The following is a 21,317-nucleotide window of genomic DNA, read 5'->3' as shown; positions in this document are numbered from 1 at the left end:
GATTGTTGGGAGGTCTCAACATATAAATAGATATATGGCTTCAAAGCCATATGGTACTTTACACCCTATGGCCCTAAGGCCATGGGTTGTCATAGGGCCACAAGATGCCCTCTATGAGCACTAGTAAGAAATCATGTATGCTTTATGTTGGCACCCTATGACCCGAGGGCCACAAGGTCTGCCTTTTATGCTAGTAAGAAACCCTTTATGCTACATGTTATCACTCTATGGCGTTTGGGCCATAGGGTGCCCTATGTGCTAGTAACAAATCCTCTATGCTCTATGTTTGCACCCTATGGACCTAGGGCCACAAGGTACCCTCTATGATAGTTGAAAAGTGCTTCTACTCCTGGATTATCTAAGCGAGTGATCCTTGATTCTACGCATGGTTGACATTGATTTTGCCCCCAGATCATAAAGAATGGAAATTTTTCTTTAGCTTCCTTTTCTAAAATCTTGATGATGTCCACAACATGCATGTCATTAGCAGCTGACCATATCCCTACATTGAAATTGCTAAATAGAGCCTTTAAAAACTCAATGCATCCTGGACGAAGAACAATATGCTCATGTCCAAACTTTAAGCTCTTCATTTTCTTGGACTTTTGCCACCATCTCCTCAGGAACAATCCACACAAGCTCACTATTATAGTCAGCATTGGTTTGTTGGTGGATGGAAGGTCTGACTCACCATGCAGTACTTCGATTTCCAAATCCTGGGGTGCTAAAATATTTGTGTTGGATTCTCCTTCTGGCGTTGCAAATGTATTGGAACTTCCATTGCCTTCTACTTCCATTGTGGTGTCATGCAATCCAATTCCCAACTCTTGGGCTACTAGAATATTTTCATTGGATTCTTCTTCTTCCCTTGCACATGTTCTGGAACTTTCATTGTCTTCTTCCATTGGATTACTCTTTAAATTTATCTCCAGTCGTTGTAGCAGTTGACCTTCAAAGACTTGTAAATTCTTGTCATCTTCGTCAGAAACTCTTTGGTTGACATGGAGATTGATAGAATCTTTCTCAGTAGGGTCAATGGCATTAGCATCCTCTATACCAACAATCTCGAGTAAAACTTTGTCAGCCGCAATATCTTGTTGAAGGACTGCAAGTTTAAAGAACACCTAATTTTAGATTCCAAAGTATCTACATTTTGATAACTCTTTTTTGTCACACTCTCAGAAAAAACTAATCGCAAATAGCAAACTTACTAACTGACAACACATCTACAATGAATTTATTTTTAGGCTCCTTATTGTCTAGAGATTCCTGATCTTTATCTAGCTACATTAGTTCTTTGTCCATGATGGTGGCGCCTAGAAGTATACTTGGAGAAACATTTATGCCTTTAAGCTCTAGAGCAGAAGTCTCATTTTCTATTGCCATGATCTTCTTGCATTGGATGATTTCCTTGACTAAGTTTCTTATGGCCTTCAGGCCATACGGTTCTCTTTGTAGATATCTCTATGACTTTAAGATAATCCAAAATATTTCTGTTTATGGCCTCAAGGCCATAGGGTTAGGATTGTTGGGAGGTCTCAACATATAAATAGATATATGGCTTCAAAGCCATATGGTACTTTACACCCTATGGCCCTAAGGCCATGGGTTGTCATAGGGCCACAAGATGCCCTCTATGAGCACTAGTAAGAAATCATGTATGCTTTATGTTGGCACCCTATGACCCGAGGGCCACAAGGTCTGCCTTTTATGCTAGTAAGAAACCCTTTATGCTACATGTTATCACTCTATGGCGTTTGGGCCATAGGGTGCCCTATGTGCTAGTAACAAATCCTCTATGCTCTATGTTTGCACCCTATGGACCTAGGGCCACAAGGTACCCTCTATGATAGTTGAAAAGTGCTTCTACTCCTGGATTATCTAAGCGAGTGATCCTTGATTCTACGCATGGTTGACATTGATTTTGCCCCCAGATCATAAAGAATGGAAATTTTTCTTTAGCTTCCTTTTCTAAAATCTTGATGATGTCCACAACATGCATGTCATTAGCAGCTGACCATATCCCTACATTGAAATTGCTAAATAGAGCCTTTAAAAACTCAATGCATCCTGGACGAAGAACAATATGCTCATGTCCAAACTTTAAGCTCTTCATTTTCTTGGACTTTTGCCACCATCTCCTCAGGAACAATCCACACAAGCTCACTATTATAGTCAGCATTGGTTTGTTGGTGGATGGAAGGTCTGACTCACCATGCAGTACTTCGATTTCCAAATCCTGGGGTGCTAAAATATTTGTGTTGGATTCTCCTTCTGGCGTTGCAAATGTATTGGAACTTCCATTGCCTTCTACTTCCATTGTGGTGTCATGCAATCCAATTCCCAACTCTTGGGCTACTAGAATATTTTCATTGGATTCTTCTTCTTCCCTTGCACATGTTCTGGAACTTTCATTGTCTTCTTCCATTGGATTACTCTTTAAATTTATCTCCAGTCGTTGTAGCAGTTGACCTTCAAAGACTTGTAAATTCTTGTCATCTTCGTCAGAAACTCTTTGGTTGACATGGAGATTGATAGAATCTTTCTCAGTAGGGTCAATGGCATTAGCATCCTCTATACCAACAATCTCGAGTAAAACTTTGTCAGCTGCAATATCTTGTTGAAGGACTGCAAGTTTAAAGAACACCTAATTTTAGATTCCAAAGTATCTACATTTTGATAACTCTTTTTTGTCACACTCTTAGAAAAAACTAATTGCAAATAGCAAATTTACTAACTGACAACACATCTACAATGAATTTATTTTTAGGCTCCTTATTGTCTAGAGATTCCTGATCTTTATCTAGCTACATTAGTTCTTTGTCCATGATGGTGGCGCCTAGAAGTATACTTGGAGAAACATTTATGCCTTTAAGCTCTAGAGCAGAAGTCTCATTTTCTATTGCCATGATCTTCTTGCATTGGATGATTTCCTTGACTAAGTTTCTTATGGCCTTCAGGCCATACGGTTCTCTTTGTAGATATCTCTATGACTTTAAGATAATCCAAAATATTTCATTTTATGGCCTCAAGGCCATAGGGTTAGGATTGTTGGGAGGTCTCAACATATAAATAGATATATGGCTTCAAAGCCATATGGTACTTTACACCCTATGGCCCTAAGGCCATGGGTTGTCATAGGGCCACAAGATGCCCTCTATGAGCACTAGTAAGAAATCATGTATGCTTTATGTTGGCACCCTATGACCCGAGGGCCACAAGGTCTGCCTTTTATGCTAGTAAGAAACCCTTTATGCTACATGTTATCACTCTATGGCGTTTGGGCCATAGGGTGCCCTGTGTGCTAGTAACAAATCCTCTATGCTCTATGTTTGCACCCTATGGACCTAGGGCCACAAGGTACCCTCTATGATAGTTGAAAAGTGCTTCTACTCCTGGATTATCTAAGCGAGTGATCCTTGATTCTACGCATGGTTGACATTGGCTTTGCCCCCAGATCATAAAGAATGGAAATTTTTCTTTAGCTTCCTTTTCTAAAATCTTGATGATGTCCACAACATGCATGTCATTAGCAGCTGACCATATCCCTACATTGAAATTGCTAAATAGAGCCTTTAAAAACTCAATGCATCCTGGACGAAGAACAATATGCTCATGTCCAAACTTTAAGCTCTTCATTTTCTTGGACTTTTGCCACCATCTCCTCAGGAACAATCCACACAAGCTCACTATTATAGTCAGCATTGGTTTGTTGGTGGATGGAAGGTCTGACTCACCATGCAGTACTTCGATTTCCAAATCCTGGGGTGCTAAAATATTTGTGTTGGATTCTCCTTCTGGCGTTGCAAATGTATTGGAACTTCCATTGCCTTCTACTTCCATTGTGGTGTCATGCAATCCAATTCCCAACTCTTGGGCTACTAGAATATTTTCATTGGATTCTTCTTCTTCCCTTGCACATGTTCTGGAACTTTCATTGTCTTCTTCCATTGGATTACTCTTTAAATTTATCTCCAGTCGTTGTAGCAGTTGACCTTCAAAGACTTGTAGATTCTTGTCATCTTCGTCAAAAACTCTTTGGTTGACATGGAGATTGATAGAATCTTTCTCAGTAGGGTCAATGGCATTAGCATCCTCTATACCAACAATCTCGAGTAAAACTTTGTCAGCCGCAATATCTTGTTGAAGGACTGCAAGTTTAAAGAACACCTAATTTTAGATTCCAAAGTATCTACATTTTGATAACTCTTTTTTGTCACACTCTCGGAAAAAACTAATCGCAAATAGCAAACTTACTAACTGACAACACATCTACAATGAATTTATTTTTATGCTCCTTATTGTCTAGATATTCTTAATCTTTATTTAGCTACATTAGTTCTTTGTCCATGATGGTGGCACCTAGAAGTATACTTGGAGAAACATTTATGCCTTTAAGCTCTAGAGCAGAAGTCTCATTTTCTATTGCCATGATCTTCTTGCATTGGATGATTTCCTTGACTAAGTTTCTTATGGCCTTCAGGCCATACAGTTCTCTTTGTAGATATCTCTATGACTTTAAGATAATCCAAAATATGTCTCTTTATGGCCTCAAGGCTATAGGGTTAGGATTGTTGGGAGGTCTCAACATATAAATAGATATATGGCTTCAAAGCCATATGGTACTTTATTTATGTGTCACCCTATGACCCTAAGGCCATGGGTTGTCATAGGGCCACAAGATGCCCTCTATCAGCACTAGTAAGAAACCATATATGCTTTATGTTGGCACCCTATGACACGAGGGCCACAAGGTCTGCCTTTTATGCTAGTAAGAAACCCTTTATGCTACATGTTGTCAGTCTATGGCCTTTAGGCCATAGGGTGCCCTCTGTGCTAGTAACAAATCCTCTATGCTCTATGTTTGCACCCTATGGACCTAGGGCCACAAGGTACCCTGTATGATAGTAAGAAATCCTCTATTCTCTATGTTTGCACCCTATGGACCTAGGGCCACAAGGCTCTATGCTAGTAAGAAATCCTCTATGCTCAATATTGAAACCCTATGGTCCCAAGGCCATAGGATGTCCTCTATGCTAGTAAGACCCTATGGAGATTTGAGGGCCACAAGGTACCCTTTATAATGCTACTAAGAAACCTTGTCTACATTGGCAACCTGCAGCCCTCGGGCCATAGGGTGCATCAAATGGCTCCTAGGCCACATGGTGCCCTCTATGCTAGAAAGGAAACCTCTGCGCTCTACATTGACACTCTATAGCCCCAAGGCCATAGGGTGCCCCTTACGCCTAGTATGAAACCATTGAAACTCTATATTAGAATCTAAAGACCGTAGGCCACAAAGTGAGCTCTATGTTAGTAAGAAACCATCTAAACTCTATGTTGGTAGCCTATGGCCCAAAGGCCATAGGATAGCCAAGGAACCCTTTAGGAGCATTCCCCACACATACCACCTTATGGCCCCATGGTGATTTAGTGGCCTAGGTTCCCTTCTTAAGACTCTTTTATTTTTGTATCTTATGGCCCCAAGAAAATAAGTTATCCTCTATGCTATCAAAAAACCGTTTATGCTCTTTGTTGGAATCATATGGACCCAAGTCCATAGGGTGCTCTCTATGCTAGCAAGAAACCCTCCATGCTATATGTTTGCACCCTATGGCACCAAGGACATAGGGTGTCCTCCATGATAGTAAGTAACCCTCTATGTAAAGAAATTAAAATAGACTCATACAATCATGATAATTTATTTAAATTAAAGGCAACTAGAGCTTAGAAATCATTAAATAACACAATCCTAACATACACATTTAGAATTTGGGAAACGGGATTTTCCCAAATTATCTAAAATGGTGTTTTACTTGCAAACGACACAAACGACCACGAACAAAGAAATTTCAAAGAATGGTATTAAAGTACCTTCTCCCTTCTCAATACAAAGAGAAATCTAGATATGCATGGGACACTCTTCAATCTAGGAAATGGAAAGCTCTTACACAATACACAAATAGATTCTGGCAAATGCCAGTTGCTCTTTAAAAATTTCTCGCTCTGCTTTCAAACGTAAATATATTGACGACTTGGAGTATAGTTTGCTTGCTGAGGTCAATAAATTTTATCCTCATATATTGGAAAGAGCTACTTCATTAGCTCATGATGCTGAAGTTATGAAAGGTAAAGATCCAACAACTCCAAAAGGGAAACCAATTAGAAAGAGTTATTATTATCTTCCACCACCACAATGTACAACTCCTACTATCCCAAAACCAAGGACCAAAGACACATTGGATAATGATGGATGCAACATTACAATCAATATGGACCACAATCAAGCAATTCCAATCAAAATGGTTTTGGACAAAGGATGGCAAAAAACAATGGTTCAAGTAATGCTTTTAAACCTTCATCTTTTCATTTCTTGAAGTCATAAGTAATTAATGAAATTGAAATACACGATAACCAATTGTCTCCTTCTCAAGAAATTTTTTGGGATAAAATATATAAAAATTCTTGTTGAAGACTTGTCTTTAAGATTACCTCCTTCTATAGTGGAAGACCACACAATAGAGTTGATTCCAGGGAGTGGACCACCTTGTCAAGCACCATATCATCAAGATCAAATTGAACAAAGAGAAACTCAACATCAAATTAAAGAATTATTTAGTCGTGGTTCAATTAAGCCAAGTAATTCAGCTTTTGGTGTATCCGTTCTCTTAGTCAAAAAGAAAAATGATACTTATTGTTTGTGCATTGACTATAGAACACTTAATAGAATCACAATAAAGAATTGTTTTCCTATTCTTCGTGTTGATGACTTACTTGACAAATGGTGCATCCCACTCCAGTCCTAAAACTACATCAGCACGGTCCATGTTCATAACTTGAAAGTCAAGGGTCATCGTATGATCTTGAACAATAAGCTCAACCCCTTGAACTACCGTGTCCCATACTTCTTTATCATTTCTAGACATCTGTTGTACCACATACTTGTGGGAGCAGGAAGTCTGTGTAAACTTCAATTTCTTAAGTGCATATGATGGAAAGTGATGCTCATAAAACTACATTGTTAAAACAAATTGGTCATTATGAATACCTTGTAGTGCCTTTCAGTTTAGTAAGAATGAAAGAGACCATTATGCACATTTGGATATGGTTTTTTAATTGTTGCATGAAAACAAACTTTATTTGAATCCCAAGAAAAGCTTATACTTCAGAATTGAGATTGAATATTAGGTCACATTGTCTTTGGCGAAGTAATTCATGCGGATCCTAAGAAGATTCAATGTATTAAGGAATGACATAGACCTCAATCTATTCATGAGATTGGTTCTTATCTTGGTTTGTGTAGTTATTATAGAGAATCCATTCAAAATTTTCATAATTGGCTTTATCACTCAATTTGTTTTTTGAAAAAGAACACATTTTTCACTTGTAATGACTAACATCAAAAATCTTTTGAGACACTCAAATATGTACGCACACGTCACTATTTTACAAATTCTTGATTTCAAAAGACCCTTCTTCTTTTCTAACAATTGATGTTATTGAGCATGTTATTGGTGTTGTATTAATGCAAGCTAATCATCCCATTGCATATGAAAATAGAAAGTTGAAACTCAATGAGATCAATTATAGCACTTAGGGCAAAGAATTGCTAGCTATTGTGCATGCTTTGAAATTGTGAAAATATTAGTTGATGGGATTTAAATTCTTGATTAAAAATGATCAATAAATCATTCTTCAAATTTTGCTTTCATAACGAACTATCTATGATCATCACATTAAGTGGGCATCATTCATTCAAAGTTTTCATCCTCTCATTTAAAATCAACCAGGGCATGGAAATAAGATTACAGATGTACTAAGTTGTATGCCATCGATTAATAACCTGTCTATTGTGTCTGTTGAAACTTTTTTAAAAATAATTGATACTTATGCTCAGGACTCTGACTTTGTTGACATTTATGCTTTCTTTTGAAACCATACATCTTTTGTTCATGTACAATACTCTTTTCATGATGGGTAAGTGGGATTGTCACAACTATTCACATAGTAGAATCTCAATTTTATTGGCCCTCCCTTCAAAAATGTGTTAATAGCAATTGCTGCTTGAAATGTAGCTGAATGTAGCTTTGAGTAAGATAGGGATTGAGTGTGTTTTTTGAGGGATTGACAACCTCTCATAGCCTCCATGCACTAGTTGATTCGACTCCGTCCCATGGTATGACATTTATATTCATGGTTCTCACTATCACTACAATAAGATAGCGATGCTTGGCATTCTGAGAGCACCACCCATGCCTGTGTTTGGTAAAGGAGGCACATCTGTTTTGACATGGATAGCTATTTGTTTCAGTTCACAAAGCCAAGAGAAGTCTCTCTTTCTTCATCTTTGAGTTTTGGGTTTGAATTTTTTCTAGAATAGGACTCCTAGGCAAAGTTCTTTTGCACTTAAGTTGATAAAGAGAATGGTCCTTGATGAAGCATGGCCTCTACATATATGTGGCATTCTGCATAAGCCAATCACACCAAAGTGGATACAAACCCCGATACCAAGGGTAGTGATTCAAGAAAATTGGTAAGTATGTTAAATTTAATTTTCAAATTTTGAACTTATTCAATCTTGTAGAATTGTCTACAATGACATCTTTGCAAGTAAAGGTTGCATTGGTCAAGCAGAGTTCGGCAGTTAGATGCAGTTTGATAGCTACATTTTTTGAGCTATCTACTGTCACAATTGGGCAATATAAGGTACTTTTATGTTGCTCAATAAGATGTACAATTTGACAAGGTCAATTATTTATGAACGATCAACAAAGTCGATTTTATTTCACCATGATATCTATATATGGATAGAAGTACCCATTGACTATGTTCAACTCTTTTTGAGAGCAATGTTCAACTCAATTTTGTTGTTTGTCCTCGTAGCCACATCTTCCATGAGAGTGAGAATTGTCATGTATGCCCCCTTGGTTTGTGTCAGAATGACACCTAGTGAAGCAACGGTAAACACATTGTTGATAGCATATTCCAAACTTTGGAAGCCGCTATGCAATATGCCTTAACCAAAAAGCCTTGCTGCACATACATGCTCTTGTGCTCATAGCCAACACTATCATGGAAAGTTCAATTCGACCTTGTTAAGCAACAAGCCATACGGATTTCTGGAGAGTGTAAAACATTGCCAATTGGCCTTGCCCCCATGCATACTCTGTCGAGGTACTTGTAGAGAAGCCATGCTCTTGATCAAATTTTTTTCAAAGGAAGTCCATGCTTGACTTTGGTCTTCAAACCAACCTTTGACCTTTGCTAATAATGTATTTATCAAGATGTGATGCTCATGATAAATGTCTCAAGTTGTACTTTCATTTTGAGTGCATAGAATGCACACAATTCCATTGCATATCCGATTCTCAATGAGAAAGAAAGAAAATTAACTGCGTACCATATGAATTCCTTAAACCGACTTGCCTTACCATTATAATAATCAAACGAATTTCAATCCAAGAAAGAATCGATAAATTCTTTGTTGGATACCTTTGCTTGGTTCATAGGATACATCTATTGGTTGCCCAGAGATGTCCTATTTCCTTCTGCCGAGGGCCTTGCCCAATTTGCAAATCAATGAATGCTAAACTTGCTTGTTCATGACCCGCATGTCTATCACGATCCACAACCAGCACCATGCCGTGCATTGATTTTTCATTAGTGACATAAGTGCCCATCTCTTGTAAGTCAAAAGTACTTCGTGCTTTAAATTATGCCCTCCGTGAGAGATTGATCAAATGTGGCGGCACATTTTGGACACAACTGCAAGCTGTTGTCATTGCGAGTGGAGCCAAGACCAAGGCTGTGCCTTCACATGGTCTCAAAATTATGTACAACATGTTGGAGCTTTGCCTTGATTGAATTGGAAGCTTTGCCTTCAAAAGACTTATCTCATCTTCAATGCCTTGATTTTGAGTTGCTGCTGCCTACGAATTTTAAGTGTTGAATGCGAATATTGTGAACCTTGGCTAGGGTAATCGCCCAAGTGGGAAAGAAGAAAAAATAAAAATAAAAATTAAGCTTCTCCATCCACAGACATGGCGGCAGTGCCGTTGATGAGGAAAATGCTCACAGCATGGCGCATACCGTTCGAGAGCTTGCGCTATTGAAATGGACCTTTGTCCTTGTCCTTATGCGCTCAAAACAAGCCTGACAAGCCGAGATTTGATGGAGGTCACTCCCTTTCCTCCTCCTCTAAGCGGCCTTGCCCGTGTTTCTTGTCGGCTTCCAAGCTCTTACTTGTGGGTGTTTGCCCACGGTCTTCGCCGATTTCATCTCCACACACAGAGAGAGAGAGAGAGAGAGAGAGAGAGAGAGAGAGAGAGAGAGAGAGAGAGAGAGAGAGAGAGAGAGAGAGAGAGAGAGAGAGAGAGAGAGAGAGAGAGAGAGAGAGAGAGCATGCAAAATCATGCAAAGTATTCCCCCCTCCTCCATATCTCTCCCCTCCCCTGGGCTCTGATACGAATGTGAGACTGAGGGGACTAGAGCATGCCACATTCCACCCAACCATGCCCTATATAGGCCTTGCCTACCTAATTATAGGGACCCCTCGCATGTCTGTCCTAGCCCTTGGCCTGCCCAATCTTACCCTAGGCATGACAATCCTTGTCTCCCTACCTCCGCAACTCTTTCTCACTAACTTCTTCCCCCCCCCCCCCCCCCCCCCCCCCCCCCCCCTCTCTCTCTCTCTTGTTGTACCCACCCTTGATTTCACCCGCTCCCTTGATCTCACCACCATGTCCTCTGTCCATTATGTACCTTTGCTATTGTCTCCCTCCCTTTGCCTACACATGTCTTTTTAACTTACTTCTTTCCTCTCTCTCTCTCTCTCTCTCTCTCTCTCTCTCTCTCTCTCTCTCTCTCTCTCTCTCTCTCTCTCTCTCTCCTCTCTCTCTCTCTCTCTCTCTCTCTCTCTCTCTCTCTCTCTCTCTCTCTCTCTCTCTCTCTCTCTCTCTCTCGCCGCTAGTAGCTACAGCACACGCACGCTCACTTTCTCCAACATTTGTGAGCTTTGGCAAGCATTTATAGGTCGAAAAATATTGTAGGAGAGCTTAAACAACTCAGTCTGCTCAGATTTGCTGATTTGAGCTCATTTCGGCATGTGTTTCCACTACATGTAGTACTGTGCATGCTATTTGCTCGTGCAAAAATTCTATCAGTGTCGTTTTTTACATAACAGGTCCCTTGTAGTCTTCTAAAGTTTGTGCTATATAGCACGTGTTGTTCCCACTTTCTTCTCCTCTTTTCGGGCAGTTTTCACATCAGGTGCAACATTTATCATGGCTGACAACAACACTGTTCAAGATGTTTGCTGTTGAGGACAGATTGGATGGGGACAATTACCGTATGTGGGCTTATATGATGCAACATGTTCTTGTGTCGAAGGGCGTTTGGAACATTGTGCATGGCATTGATGTACGTCCTGGTTCGGAGGATGTTGTAGGTCTTGCTGTAAGGATTGCTAATGTTAGAGCTGTTTTGCCTATGTGGCTGAGCAAGCTTGTTGGGATGTAAAAGATGTGCAGGCTCATGCATTAATTGCGTTGTATGTGAAGCGCACTATTACTCCCCACATTTGTTCAGAGAAATTTGCAAAACAGGCTTGGGATATTTTGGTTGGTCTTTATGCAAGTCGCAATGAGGCAAAAATTGCATTTGCTGCGTAAAGAGCTAGAGTCAAAGATTATGCATGAGGAAGATGATATGGACACTTTCCTTGCTGGTATCAAGGATATCAATGAGAAACTTATTTATGTAGGTGAAGTCATTTCAAACAGTTCCCTTGTTCAGATTGTTCTTGATGCCTTGCCAGATTCGTACTAGACTTTTGCTAGTACTTGGAGACTTATGACCCAAGGAAATCCTGAAGTAGTCAAGTTTGATGTGTTGTGCACGTTGTTGTGGCAAGAGTCACTTTCCAAAAAAAAAAGGACTAGGCAGCGTACAATTGAGCTAGCTTTTTATTACTGCTCAAAGAAAAGGTGGTAACCACAATGCAGTCACTTCTCATGGTTCTTCTGCAAGTGGAGAATTATCCATTTCTAATGCTTCTACTGGCAGCAATTTGTCTGGGAATTCTTGTGATAAGGGCAAAAAGAAGATGCGTTGCCATTACTGTAAAGCTGATGATCACTTGATAAAGCAGTGTCCTAAGTTGAAGGCCAAAGAGGCTGGTTCCACTACTAATGCTGGTTCCACTACAAATGCAGCTATTGTTGAGTCTTCTATGAAAGGAGACTGTGATGTTGATGTTGATGCATAAGGAGCTTTTAGTGTAGAGTGTACCTATAATCCTGCTTCCATGATGCATGCATGTCAGTTGCTACGAATTCACATGTGTGGTATTTTGACAATGGTGCTACAAAGCACATTACCTCACATCGTGATTTGTTTACCTCTCTTGAGTCTATCCCTCATGGGAATTCAGTTACTTGTGCAACCAATGCCTCTTATCCAGTTCGGGGAGTTGGAAAAATTGTGTTTACTACTGCAAATGGCAGTTCTTTCACACTTTTGATGCATTGTATGTACCTGGGATCAAGAATAATCTTTTGTCTGTATCTACACTTGCTAGACTTGGTCTTGTTGTAAAATTTGTGGATGACAGATGTACAATACATTATCTCAGTTTTGGTGATGAAATCATTGCATCTGGCATTTTATGCCGTGGGCTATATAAGCTCACTTTGTATGACAAGTGTGGTCAGAATTTTGCAAATACAGTTGTGGATTCTAAGGCTATTTCAGATGGAAAACTTTGGCATGCACGTTTTGGACATCTGTTGCTAGTTTTTTGTGTTTGCAGAATTTTGATATGTTGCTTCTTTGCCACCTCTTGAAGCACCTATCAAACATGTTTGTGAAGGCTATATTTTAGGTAAGATGCAGCATTCAAAGTTTCCAAAGGATGGTTCAGTTAGGGCCACATGCAAGTTGCAGCTTGTGCATAGTGATGTTTGTGGGCCCATGCAAAATCTGTCCTTGGGCAATTACCTTTACTTTGTGACTTTCATTGATGATTACTCTAGGCATGCATGGGTATATCCGCTTAAAGCAAAGTCCGAAGTATTTATGTGCTTCAAACAATTTTTGGCTATGACTAAAAATGTCTCAAAATGTACTATGGGCACCCTCCGTTCTGAAAGGGGAGTATATGTCTCATGAGTTTAGTGCATTTGTGGCTAGTCATGGGATAAAACACCAATGTATAGTGCCTTATATGCCTCAACGAAATGGTGTTGCTGAGAGGAAAAATAGGTCACTTACGGAAATGGCACGATGTATGGTCAAGATTCAAGCTTTACCGCATTCATTTTGGCTTGAGGCCATCATGTGTGCCACTTATGTACTAAACAGGTGTCCTACGAAAGCTTTGCAGTCTATGACTCCATATGAAGCATGACATAATAGAAAACCTTCTATTGAGCACATGCGTGTTTTTGGTTGTTTGGCATATGCTTTGGTGCTAGAAATGTAGCGTAGGAAATTGGATGATAAGGCTGTCAAATGTATTTTTGTTGGTTATAGTCCTCAAAGCAAAGGTTACAGGTTGTATCATCCACAAACAAAGCGTATCTTGGTCTCACGGGATGTTGTGTTTGTGGAAGATTCTGTTTAGCCCTTGTTGTACTAGAGACAGTAATGTAAGCTCACAGGACATTTATGGCACTTTGTTGCCTCTTTTTAGTGGTGGAAGTTCGAATGTAAATTCCAATGAGGCAAATGCATAGCTATGGGGGTTTCTGAAAATGTTATAGATTAGCCTATTATACTGATGCTGATGAGTATAGCCATGACTTATAAGAATCTTTCCAAAAGATTAAAAGGCTATATCCATCTCTCAACAAAGGCAAAAGGCTACTGTTGATAAGCACAGAAGGACCTTAACATTCAAGGAAAATGATTAGATCTTACTCAAGTTTCCTAAGCCTCAATTGAGGCAAACAACGAGCAAAAATCCTACGGGCCATCAAAAGTATTGTGCTAAACTAGCAAAAAGACACTATGGTCCTTTTCAAATCTTGAAGCCAATCAATGAGATGGCTTATTAAGTCAAGCTGCCCAACCATTGGCTCATACCCAATGCTTTTCATGTGAGCCTACTTAATCCCTACAAAGGAGAGCCACCAAGTGAATTAATTACTGAAGAACCTCCAGAAATTAAAGACCAAGAAGAGGTGCTACAACCCGAAGCTATCCTTCAACATGAAGACAAGTTACTACGACATGGTAAGATTATCCGACGGTATCTTATTAAGTTCAAAAACTATACTTTTGAAGTATCTATATGGATGCAAGGAATACAACTTAAGGATGGTATGAACCTTGTCAATGCTTACAATGCTACATTAGAGTAAGAAAATGTAGATGTTTCTTTTAAATGACCAATGTTTTTGTCTTATAAGACTAATTCTCTTTTTATTGTGCACAAATTTAAATAGTATGCATGCTTAAAATCATGTTTGTGATGACGATGTCTCTCAAACACCAAGTAGAATTTGTCACTCTACTTCGGGAGAATGAAATGGACTAAAGAGCAGACATGATTGCAGCAACTATGTCTCCCAAGCACCAAATGGATTAGTCATCCATCTTGGAATGATGTTGCAGGGTAAAAAGGGATCCTCTACCCGCTAAGAAACATCGACTAATGACTAAGGCTTTATCTCTTCTACCTCATAGTCGAGGACAACTATGATTTCAAGAGAGAGGTAATGTGACAAAATCTAATATCTAACCAACCCAAATGATTTTCTCACATTAAACCGATCATTTAATGTGGGAGAATAAATGGGAACAAGGGTTAGAATATAGACATGTGCTTATGGATCTGTCTCAACACAGGGCCAAGGTTAAAGGGGTCCAAATGAGAGATGATCTGTCAAAGAAAATGCTACCTAATGGAGCTTAAAGACCTTAGGGTTAGCTTCATTAAAGACCTCCAAAGGTTAGTGTTAAAAAGTCCTTTGACCTTAGGCAAGCTAGGGTTGTGCTTGAGGTGGGAACCCGGCCCAAGCTTGGGGTGCTTGTCGTGCTTGCTGACTAAGATGCTTGAGGTGCTTTGTCGTGCTTGCTGATTAAGGTGCTTTGTCGTGCTTCCTGATTAAGGTGCTTGTCGTGCTTGATGAATAAGGTGCTTGAAGTGCTTGACGTGCTAGGGTTGAGCTTGATGTGGGAACCTTCTCCAGGCTTGATAGAGTTGAGCTTGAAGTGAGAACCTTCCCCAAGCTTGAAGGGTTCAAGGTGTTCCCAAAAGTCCACATGATCCCTACTCAAGGGGGGACGAGCCCTCATTGTAGGAGCCAGAGAGAGAACACACACACCCTCACACAAGTCAAGCATTCTCTAAAAAAGTATCTAGGACACTTGCCAAGTTCCTCTTCATGTTACCCTCATGGTGTGCCTAAAGCCTATTGGTTGGCCTCTGAAGGAGTCCAATGATAATTTAGCTAATTTAATTGCGTATTCGTTTATCAAGTCCTCTCTCTTAAAGGGGAAAGGGGGACACTTGTCCCAAGGCTAGCATGGTTGCTTGATATGCACCCTGCATGTGATTGGCTAGTCTTGTAGGGGTCCAATCATCTTCTAGCATGAACTACAAGCGGGGGTCGACCAAGGAAGCTAGGGGCTAGCTTGGGGGGTATACTCCCCCCCCCCCCCCCCCCCCCCCCCCCCCCCCCCCACACTCTCTCTCTCATTGTGTGAAGTGCAAAGTGCAAGAGCTCCATCTCCTTCTCCAAGCTTGTTGAGAAGTTGAGAGCCTACACCAACACTCTTGGCTACGGAATGCAGATAGGGTGAGACAAGTACCATGGCATGGCCTTGGGCTATGCAAGAGAGATGAATGGGCATGTAGCCAATCTTTGATGCAAAGACAGTAGATAGCCTGCGACCCACAGAGAGAGAGAGAGAGAGAGAGAGAGAGAGAGAGAGAGAGAGAGAGAGAGAGAGAGAGAGCTGTTTTTTCTAGGTTTTGTGGATTTTTTATTTAAATGCATCTTGGAGGGAGGAGACACACACACACACACACACACACACACACACACAGTCTTCAAAGATTTTCCTCTTCCACGATTTTCTAACACTTATACTAGCAAGCCTCTCGAGTTTATCACTTGTTTAATGTGAAAACCATCATAATACAACAAGCTAGTGGCTAGTGAGTCTTTAATCCTTGAAACTAGTGTTCAATACTTGAAATGAGGGTGTTCTCTCTTCATCAACCAATCAACAAAACCTGTACATTTTTTGAAATAACCTCTCCTTTTTCATTAGCAAAAAGGGGAGGCATCAATAAGGCCCTTATCACATGCGTGTGGCGGACAGGGCCGTAAAAGTTAAACTGGATTCCTTGCTTGTCACACAAGGAGAACACACCTCAACATTATACTTTTCGCACATATTATCGTCCAATGGCTGTAGCCTAGGTGGTAAGCAGTCCATGGTTTGTGGCTGCTGTGCCGGGCTCAAGTGCTTTAGCTTGTTTTAAGTGAGGGTAGATGGACGAGGGGTCTACCCCGGTTTTGTTCGTAGAGCAGCGGACACATTCTATATCCTGCCATCTTTTGCCATGGCATCTCCACTAGCGGACACATTCTATATCCAACTCACGTCCGAGCGGACGTGTGTGACAGGGGCCTAAGACCTCACCAGGCCAAAAAATGCAACCTTTGGGTAGGGCAAAAAAATATCTAAGGTCACGAGCGCCCTCGTACGCACACGATACTTGCCGGTCGAACCAAACTAGATTATCCTTCTGCTGCGCGTCACCTGAATTAGGGCTTCCTTCGAGCGGGACACACACACGCACACACACACACACACACACACACACACAGGCACGTATTGTGGCGCGAGGGGGGCAACTGTACAGAGGTCGGCTGAAGTGGAACCCTAACGCCAAAGGAAGGTACGAAGTCTTCTCGTCGTTTTCTGCATTCGTTTTGGCACTTGTGTTTCTTTGGATATGGTTGGGTTGAGCTCTTTGGACGTTGGCCGAAGTTGGGTTCCGTAAGATTGCTTGAAGATTCGCCAGCAGCTGGGTTATTACGGCTTCAGGGGTTCTCTTTCACGCCTATTACGATTGTCAAGTACACGAGGCTGTCAGTCAGTCATGTTAAAATGCCCAAATGACATTTTTGTCGTCGGAAGCTTACTCTGACTGAAGGTTGTGAAGTGAAAAACCTGCGGGTTTTGTTGACTTAACAAAATTGTAATGCACTCAGAGAGACGGGCTCGTCATGCTGCAAGCCTTCGACATGTGTAACGATCATCTTGAAAAAGAATTCACCTCTGTGGGCCTTTGAATTCAGCACACAGAGAACCGTGCAAATATTGTGCAAGCTCATTATTTCAACATTTTGTGGGAGCGCCTCGGAAAGGAATTATTTCTGTGGCTTTTGAAATGCTGAATGTGATGCATATTACATATGGAATCTTCCAAACGGTCGAAACATCTCTTGAATGTTTCAAGGACAATGCTTTCTACAAATCTTCTGGTCTTTTAATGTTGATTTGTGTGTACATGTGTTCTGAATGTGAGCTTCAAGCATACATACCTATGGCTTGACTCTCAAAGGTTTTGATGAAACCACTATTGTGGTGTTTCATGAACTAGTTGAAACCGTTCCAAAACTTTTAAACCTTGTTTTATATGAAATGTTTTGAAACTTCATGGCTACTATGATCATGGATCAACCTTGTGATGGAATTTTGTTTTGTGTTCATGATCTTTTTGTGTGAGCCATGCTTTTTGTTGTATTTTTCTCTATCCTGTCTTACTAATGCTATATACGTGCGAGCTACAGTTATGTCTCCATCAAAGAAAGGTCCACGAGATTGTAAGACTTCGGCACGCCAGGCGGCAAGTAGTGGTTTGGGTGCCAATGCTTACAACCCTAGCTCTGGTACATTTCACACATTGGAAACTTTAAATCCAGACTCTGAAGCGGGCTATCTTAATGGAAGATTCAAGTCTATCGATGAGACGGACGATACTGCAAGTTCTCATGGAGGTGCTGACATGGATTCCATGTCAAATAATGGTAGCTGTTCAGGTGAATCAGAAGACCAGCTCCATTCTGGTGCGAAGGACAAAGCTCCACTTGGGAAATCAGGGACGGTGGGCGGTGCTGACAAAAGAGACAAGACACGCGGCAAGAATGAGCGAAAGCATCAGCGGCAGAAGGAGAGAAGAGCAAAAGAAATGAGAGAGAAATGCAATGGTTACCTCATGTCGCGCAAGCTTGAGGGTCTTGCACAGAAATTGGTAGCAATGGGGTTTTCACATGAGCGAGCAACCATGGCTCTGATTGTCAACAGTGGGCATGTTGAGCAGTCGATAGCTTGGCTTCTTGAGGGTGCGGAAGGGCAGGTGCAGGAAGATTGGAGTCTAAGTGGTAGCTTAAAGATAGACATAACGGAGGAGCTTGGCAAACTACTGGAAATAGAAAAGAGCCACAAGTACTCAAGGCTTGATATCGAAAGAGCGATCATTTCCTGTGAAGGAGACCTAGAGAAGGCTTTGGAGTCTTTGCGGGCGCGCAATATTACAGCAGATATCGAGGAAGAGTGTAAAATAGAAAGCAGGATTATGGGTGCAGAGCGACCAGCGTCTTTGCCAGCTCTCTTTGATAGTCCCCAGCCAAGAGGCAATGCTACTGTACAGCCTTTTCATCAGACGGGAAAAGTCAGAGTTGCAGTTCCATCTTTTGAAGGAAGGCCGGCTGTTGACCCTTGTGTCTCCATAGAAGGGCGGCCAAAAAACTCTATTCGAACACAACTATCAAATTCTCAGAGCTTGGGATCAGGTGTTGAGAGGAGGCTGATCCCACAATCAGTCCCTGTGCCAAGAGTTCCTTACATGCCGTCCTCCTATACACCCATTTCAAGTGCCGAGACTGGCCTGGTTTTTGGTTTTGGCGCACCGGATCCCAGGCTTTTGTTTGCCGGCTCCATAGAGGATCCCTTCAGGAGTGCTCCTGTTAAAGAATCATCACATACCGAACATTTCCAGTCACCATTGCAATTGAAATCACAACCCATTGTGGCTACCAAAAACAATCCTAAGACGTCTCCTTCTTTTTCGCCATCTAGCTGGACTTCCTCTAAAGGCTTAACGGAGGTTGGTTCCCCGTCCAGCGTTCTTCATGTCCACGATGACGTGAGAATGAAAGGATTGGCCTCAATTCAGCATGCTCCTGAAGGTTCAGAAATGGGGCCTGGTGATCTTGCAGATCGGATTAGTTTGCTCTCGCCCATTCGAGGAGAATCTCAAAGATCTTTCAACGGTGTCGGAAGAGGATTGCCGTACAAAATTGCGACTGCTGCTTCCTCACTGCCTGCGACAACCCAATCTGGAAGTCCTTCAGGAATTTCCTGTGGACTTTTTACTGGCTGGGGTGAGAAGATTTCACAACCGATCGATTGGAGCACTGGTGGATTTGGACATTGTGATTACAGAAACATTGATTGGAGTATGAATGTGACGCGAGCTACTACTTCTCAAGGAAGCTCAAACTGGCCAAACTTTCCTACGCATCAAATGAAGACGAGCAACCAGTGGGACTTTGAAGGGGAGAGAAGATACAAGATAGGTGGAAGAGCTCAGGCAGGGTTTCCAACAGACTTGAGCTGTAGTGGGCTACCTGGAGGTGGAATGGAAGAGAAGATCTCACTGGATTTCAGAAATTCAAGTGCCCATGAGTGGACTACACCTTTTGCAGGCAAACCTTTGTTTAATATCCCTCAGGCAGTTTTATCGCCGTTTTTGTAGAGCTGCATTGGGGCTACTCCTTTCTTTCATGTAGCATTTGGGGCTTCGTAAAGAAATAAGCTTTTGGTTTCTGATTTGTCTCTTGTTCAGTTCAAGCTCTGTTAGTCTGGTTGAAAATCCTTGTGCATGCACAGAAAAGTGTCTTTGTCTTTACAAGCAGGTTTGAAACGCGTTAAAGAATCAGGTAGTGAAATGTGATGATACTTCAGCTTGTATTAACTACCTGGTTTTAGTGGAATACTTATACATGGTTTTATTCAGTACAATTGTGGTGCAATCACTAGCGTTGAAAATTAGAATGCAAATGCGTCAGAGCTCATAGCTTTTTGGCCTACAAAAGGCCAAAGATGGAACTCTCGGGAGTAATCGAGCACCGTTGGGTAAAGCTGGTCGGTTAGTGCCACATGGCAAGCAATTGGTGGCCAGCCTCTTTCCCTTCCTTATGCTTGTAAGAGGGACATTATTAAAGCATTGTCTTATGTGTTTGTAGGCCAGTGTGAGAGATAGTTGACATGTGTGTTTGTATTTGTATAAGGAGGCACATTGAGTAGTGGGTAACCCACGGCATTCTTTCTCATTCTGTCATGTAGGCCAGTGTTAGAGTTCTTTGCTTTTCATTAGTGGTCTTAGCTGTGCTGGCCTGATTTGTGATTTTGGTGATTTTGTTTCAAATGTTGCTAGCTGTGTCCAAAAAATCACGTTGCATTGGCTTCTGGGGCTCAATCTGCTCTCTTAGAGCTCCTGGTAGGAAGAAATTAATCAGAAGTTGCCAAAATGGATCCTCTCTCTCTCTCTCTCTCTCTCTCTCTCTCTCTCTCTCTCTCTCCCCCCCCTTTACTCCACAAAGCTGTCACTTAAAAAGAGACCAAAACTCTCCGTAACGAGAGGATGTAATTAATTATCACAAAGAAAGTACAATTTCTACCTTCGCAGCTCGATATTGCATAATTTATTTTGATTCTGCTGCCCGTTTCCTTTCTTAATATGATTAGTTTTTTGTACAAAGCCCATCAATGGAGTGATTAAGACAGACAGATGTTAAGAAATGTATCATACATGACAACCGAGTCCTACTCCACGAGATGTAGAAAAAACAATCCTCAAAGTTCCCTCGTACTCTGTAGTTCCTTTGCAAGTGACTAATTTGCCTACTTGCTATTCTGCTAAGTACATGCAATCCCACGCCTTGCCATTTGGACACCTCAATTTGAGGGTTGCGGCCGTCGAGCATTTTAGGAAAGTCAATCCATTGGAAACCATATGGATTGAATCACATGATCATTTGTGTACTTCAACATGACATCAACATCCTATGCTAGCTCTGTTTGGAATATTTACCTTTTGGCATTGGCCACGAGCACTTCACAAAGAAAACAACGAAATCAATGGAGCAACCACTGATTGACATTAATTACCTGAAAACTACTACTACCACCATGTGTCTTGAGCTTCTCCTTCTCCAAGTTGTGCACACACATCTACAATGTTAAATCCTACAATTGGAGCCATAGTTTCCCTAGAAATGCTTCTAGTGCGCTCT

General features: G+C 41.2%; 1 protein-coding gene across 1 annotated transcript; it reads left to right on the top strand.

Moving 5' to 3' along the window:
- The first annotated feature begins 16,720 nt into the window (after positions 1–16,720).
- LOC147450370 (uncharacterized) lies at positions 16,721–19,848 on the top strand. Its single transcript, XM_086519618.1, has 2 exons — positions 16,721–16,912; positions 17,811–19,848. Exon 2 carries the CDS (start codon positions 17,813–17,815, stop codon positions 19,775–19,777), a length of 1,965 nt encoding a protein of 654 aa, XP_086375744.1. The 5' UTR covers positions 16,721–16,912; positions 17,811–17,812; the 3' UTR covers positions 19,778–19,848.
- Positions 19,849–21,317: the final 1,469 nt, after the last annotated feature.

This window comes from Adiantum capillus-veneris, chromosome 9 (assembly GCF_014529385.1).
Source record: "Adiantum capillus-veneris isolate H3 chromosome 9, ASM1452938v2, whole genome shotgun sequence".
In the NCBI taxonomy this organism is placed as follows: Eukaryota; Viridiplantae; Streptophyta; class Polypodiopsida; order Polypodiales; family Pteridaceae; genus Adiantum; species Adiantum capillus-veneris.
Note: the sequence above shows the minus strand (reverse complement) of the source record. Positions and strands in the feature narration are given on the sequence as shown.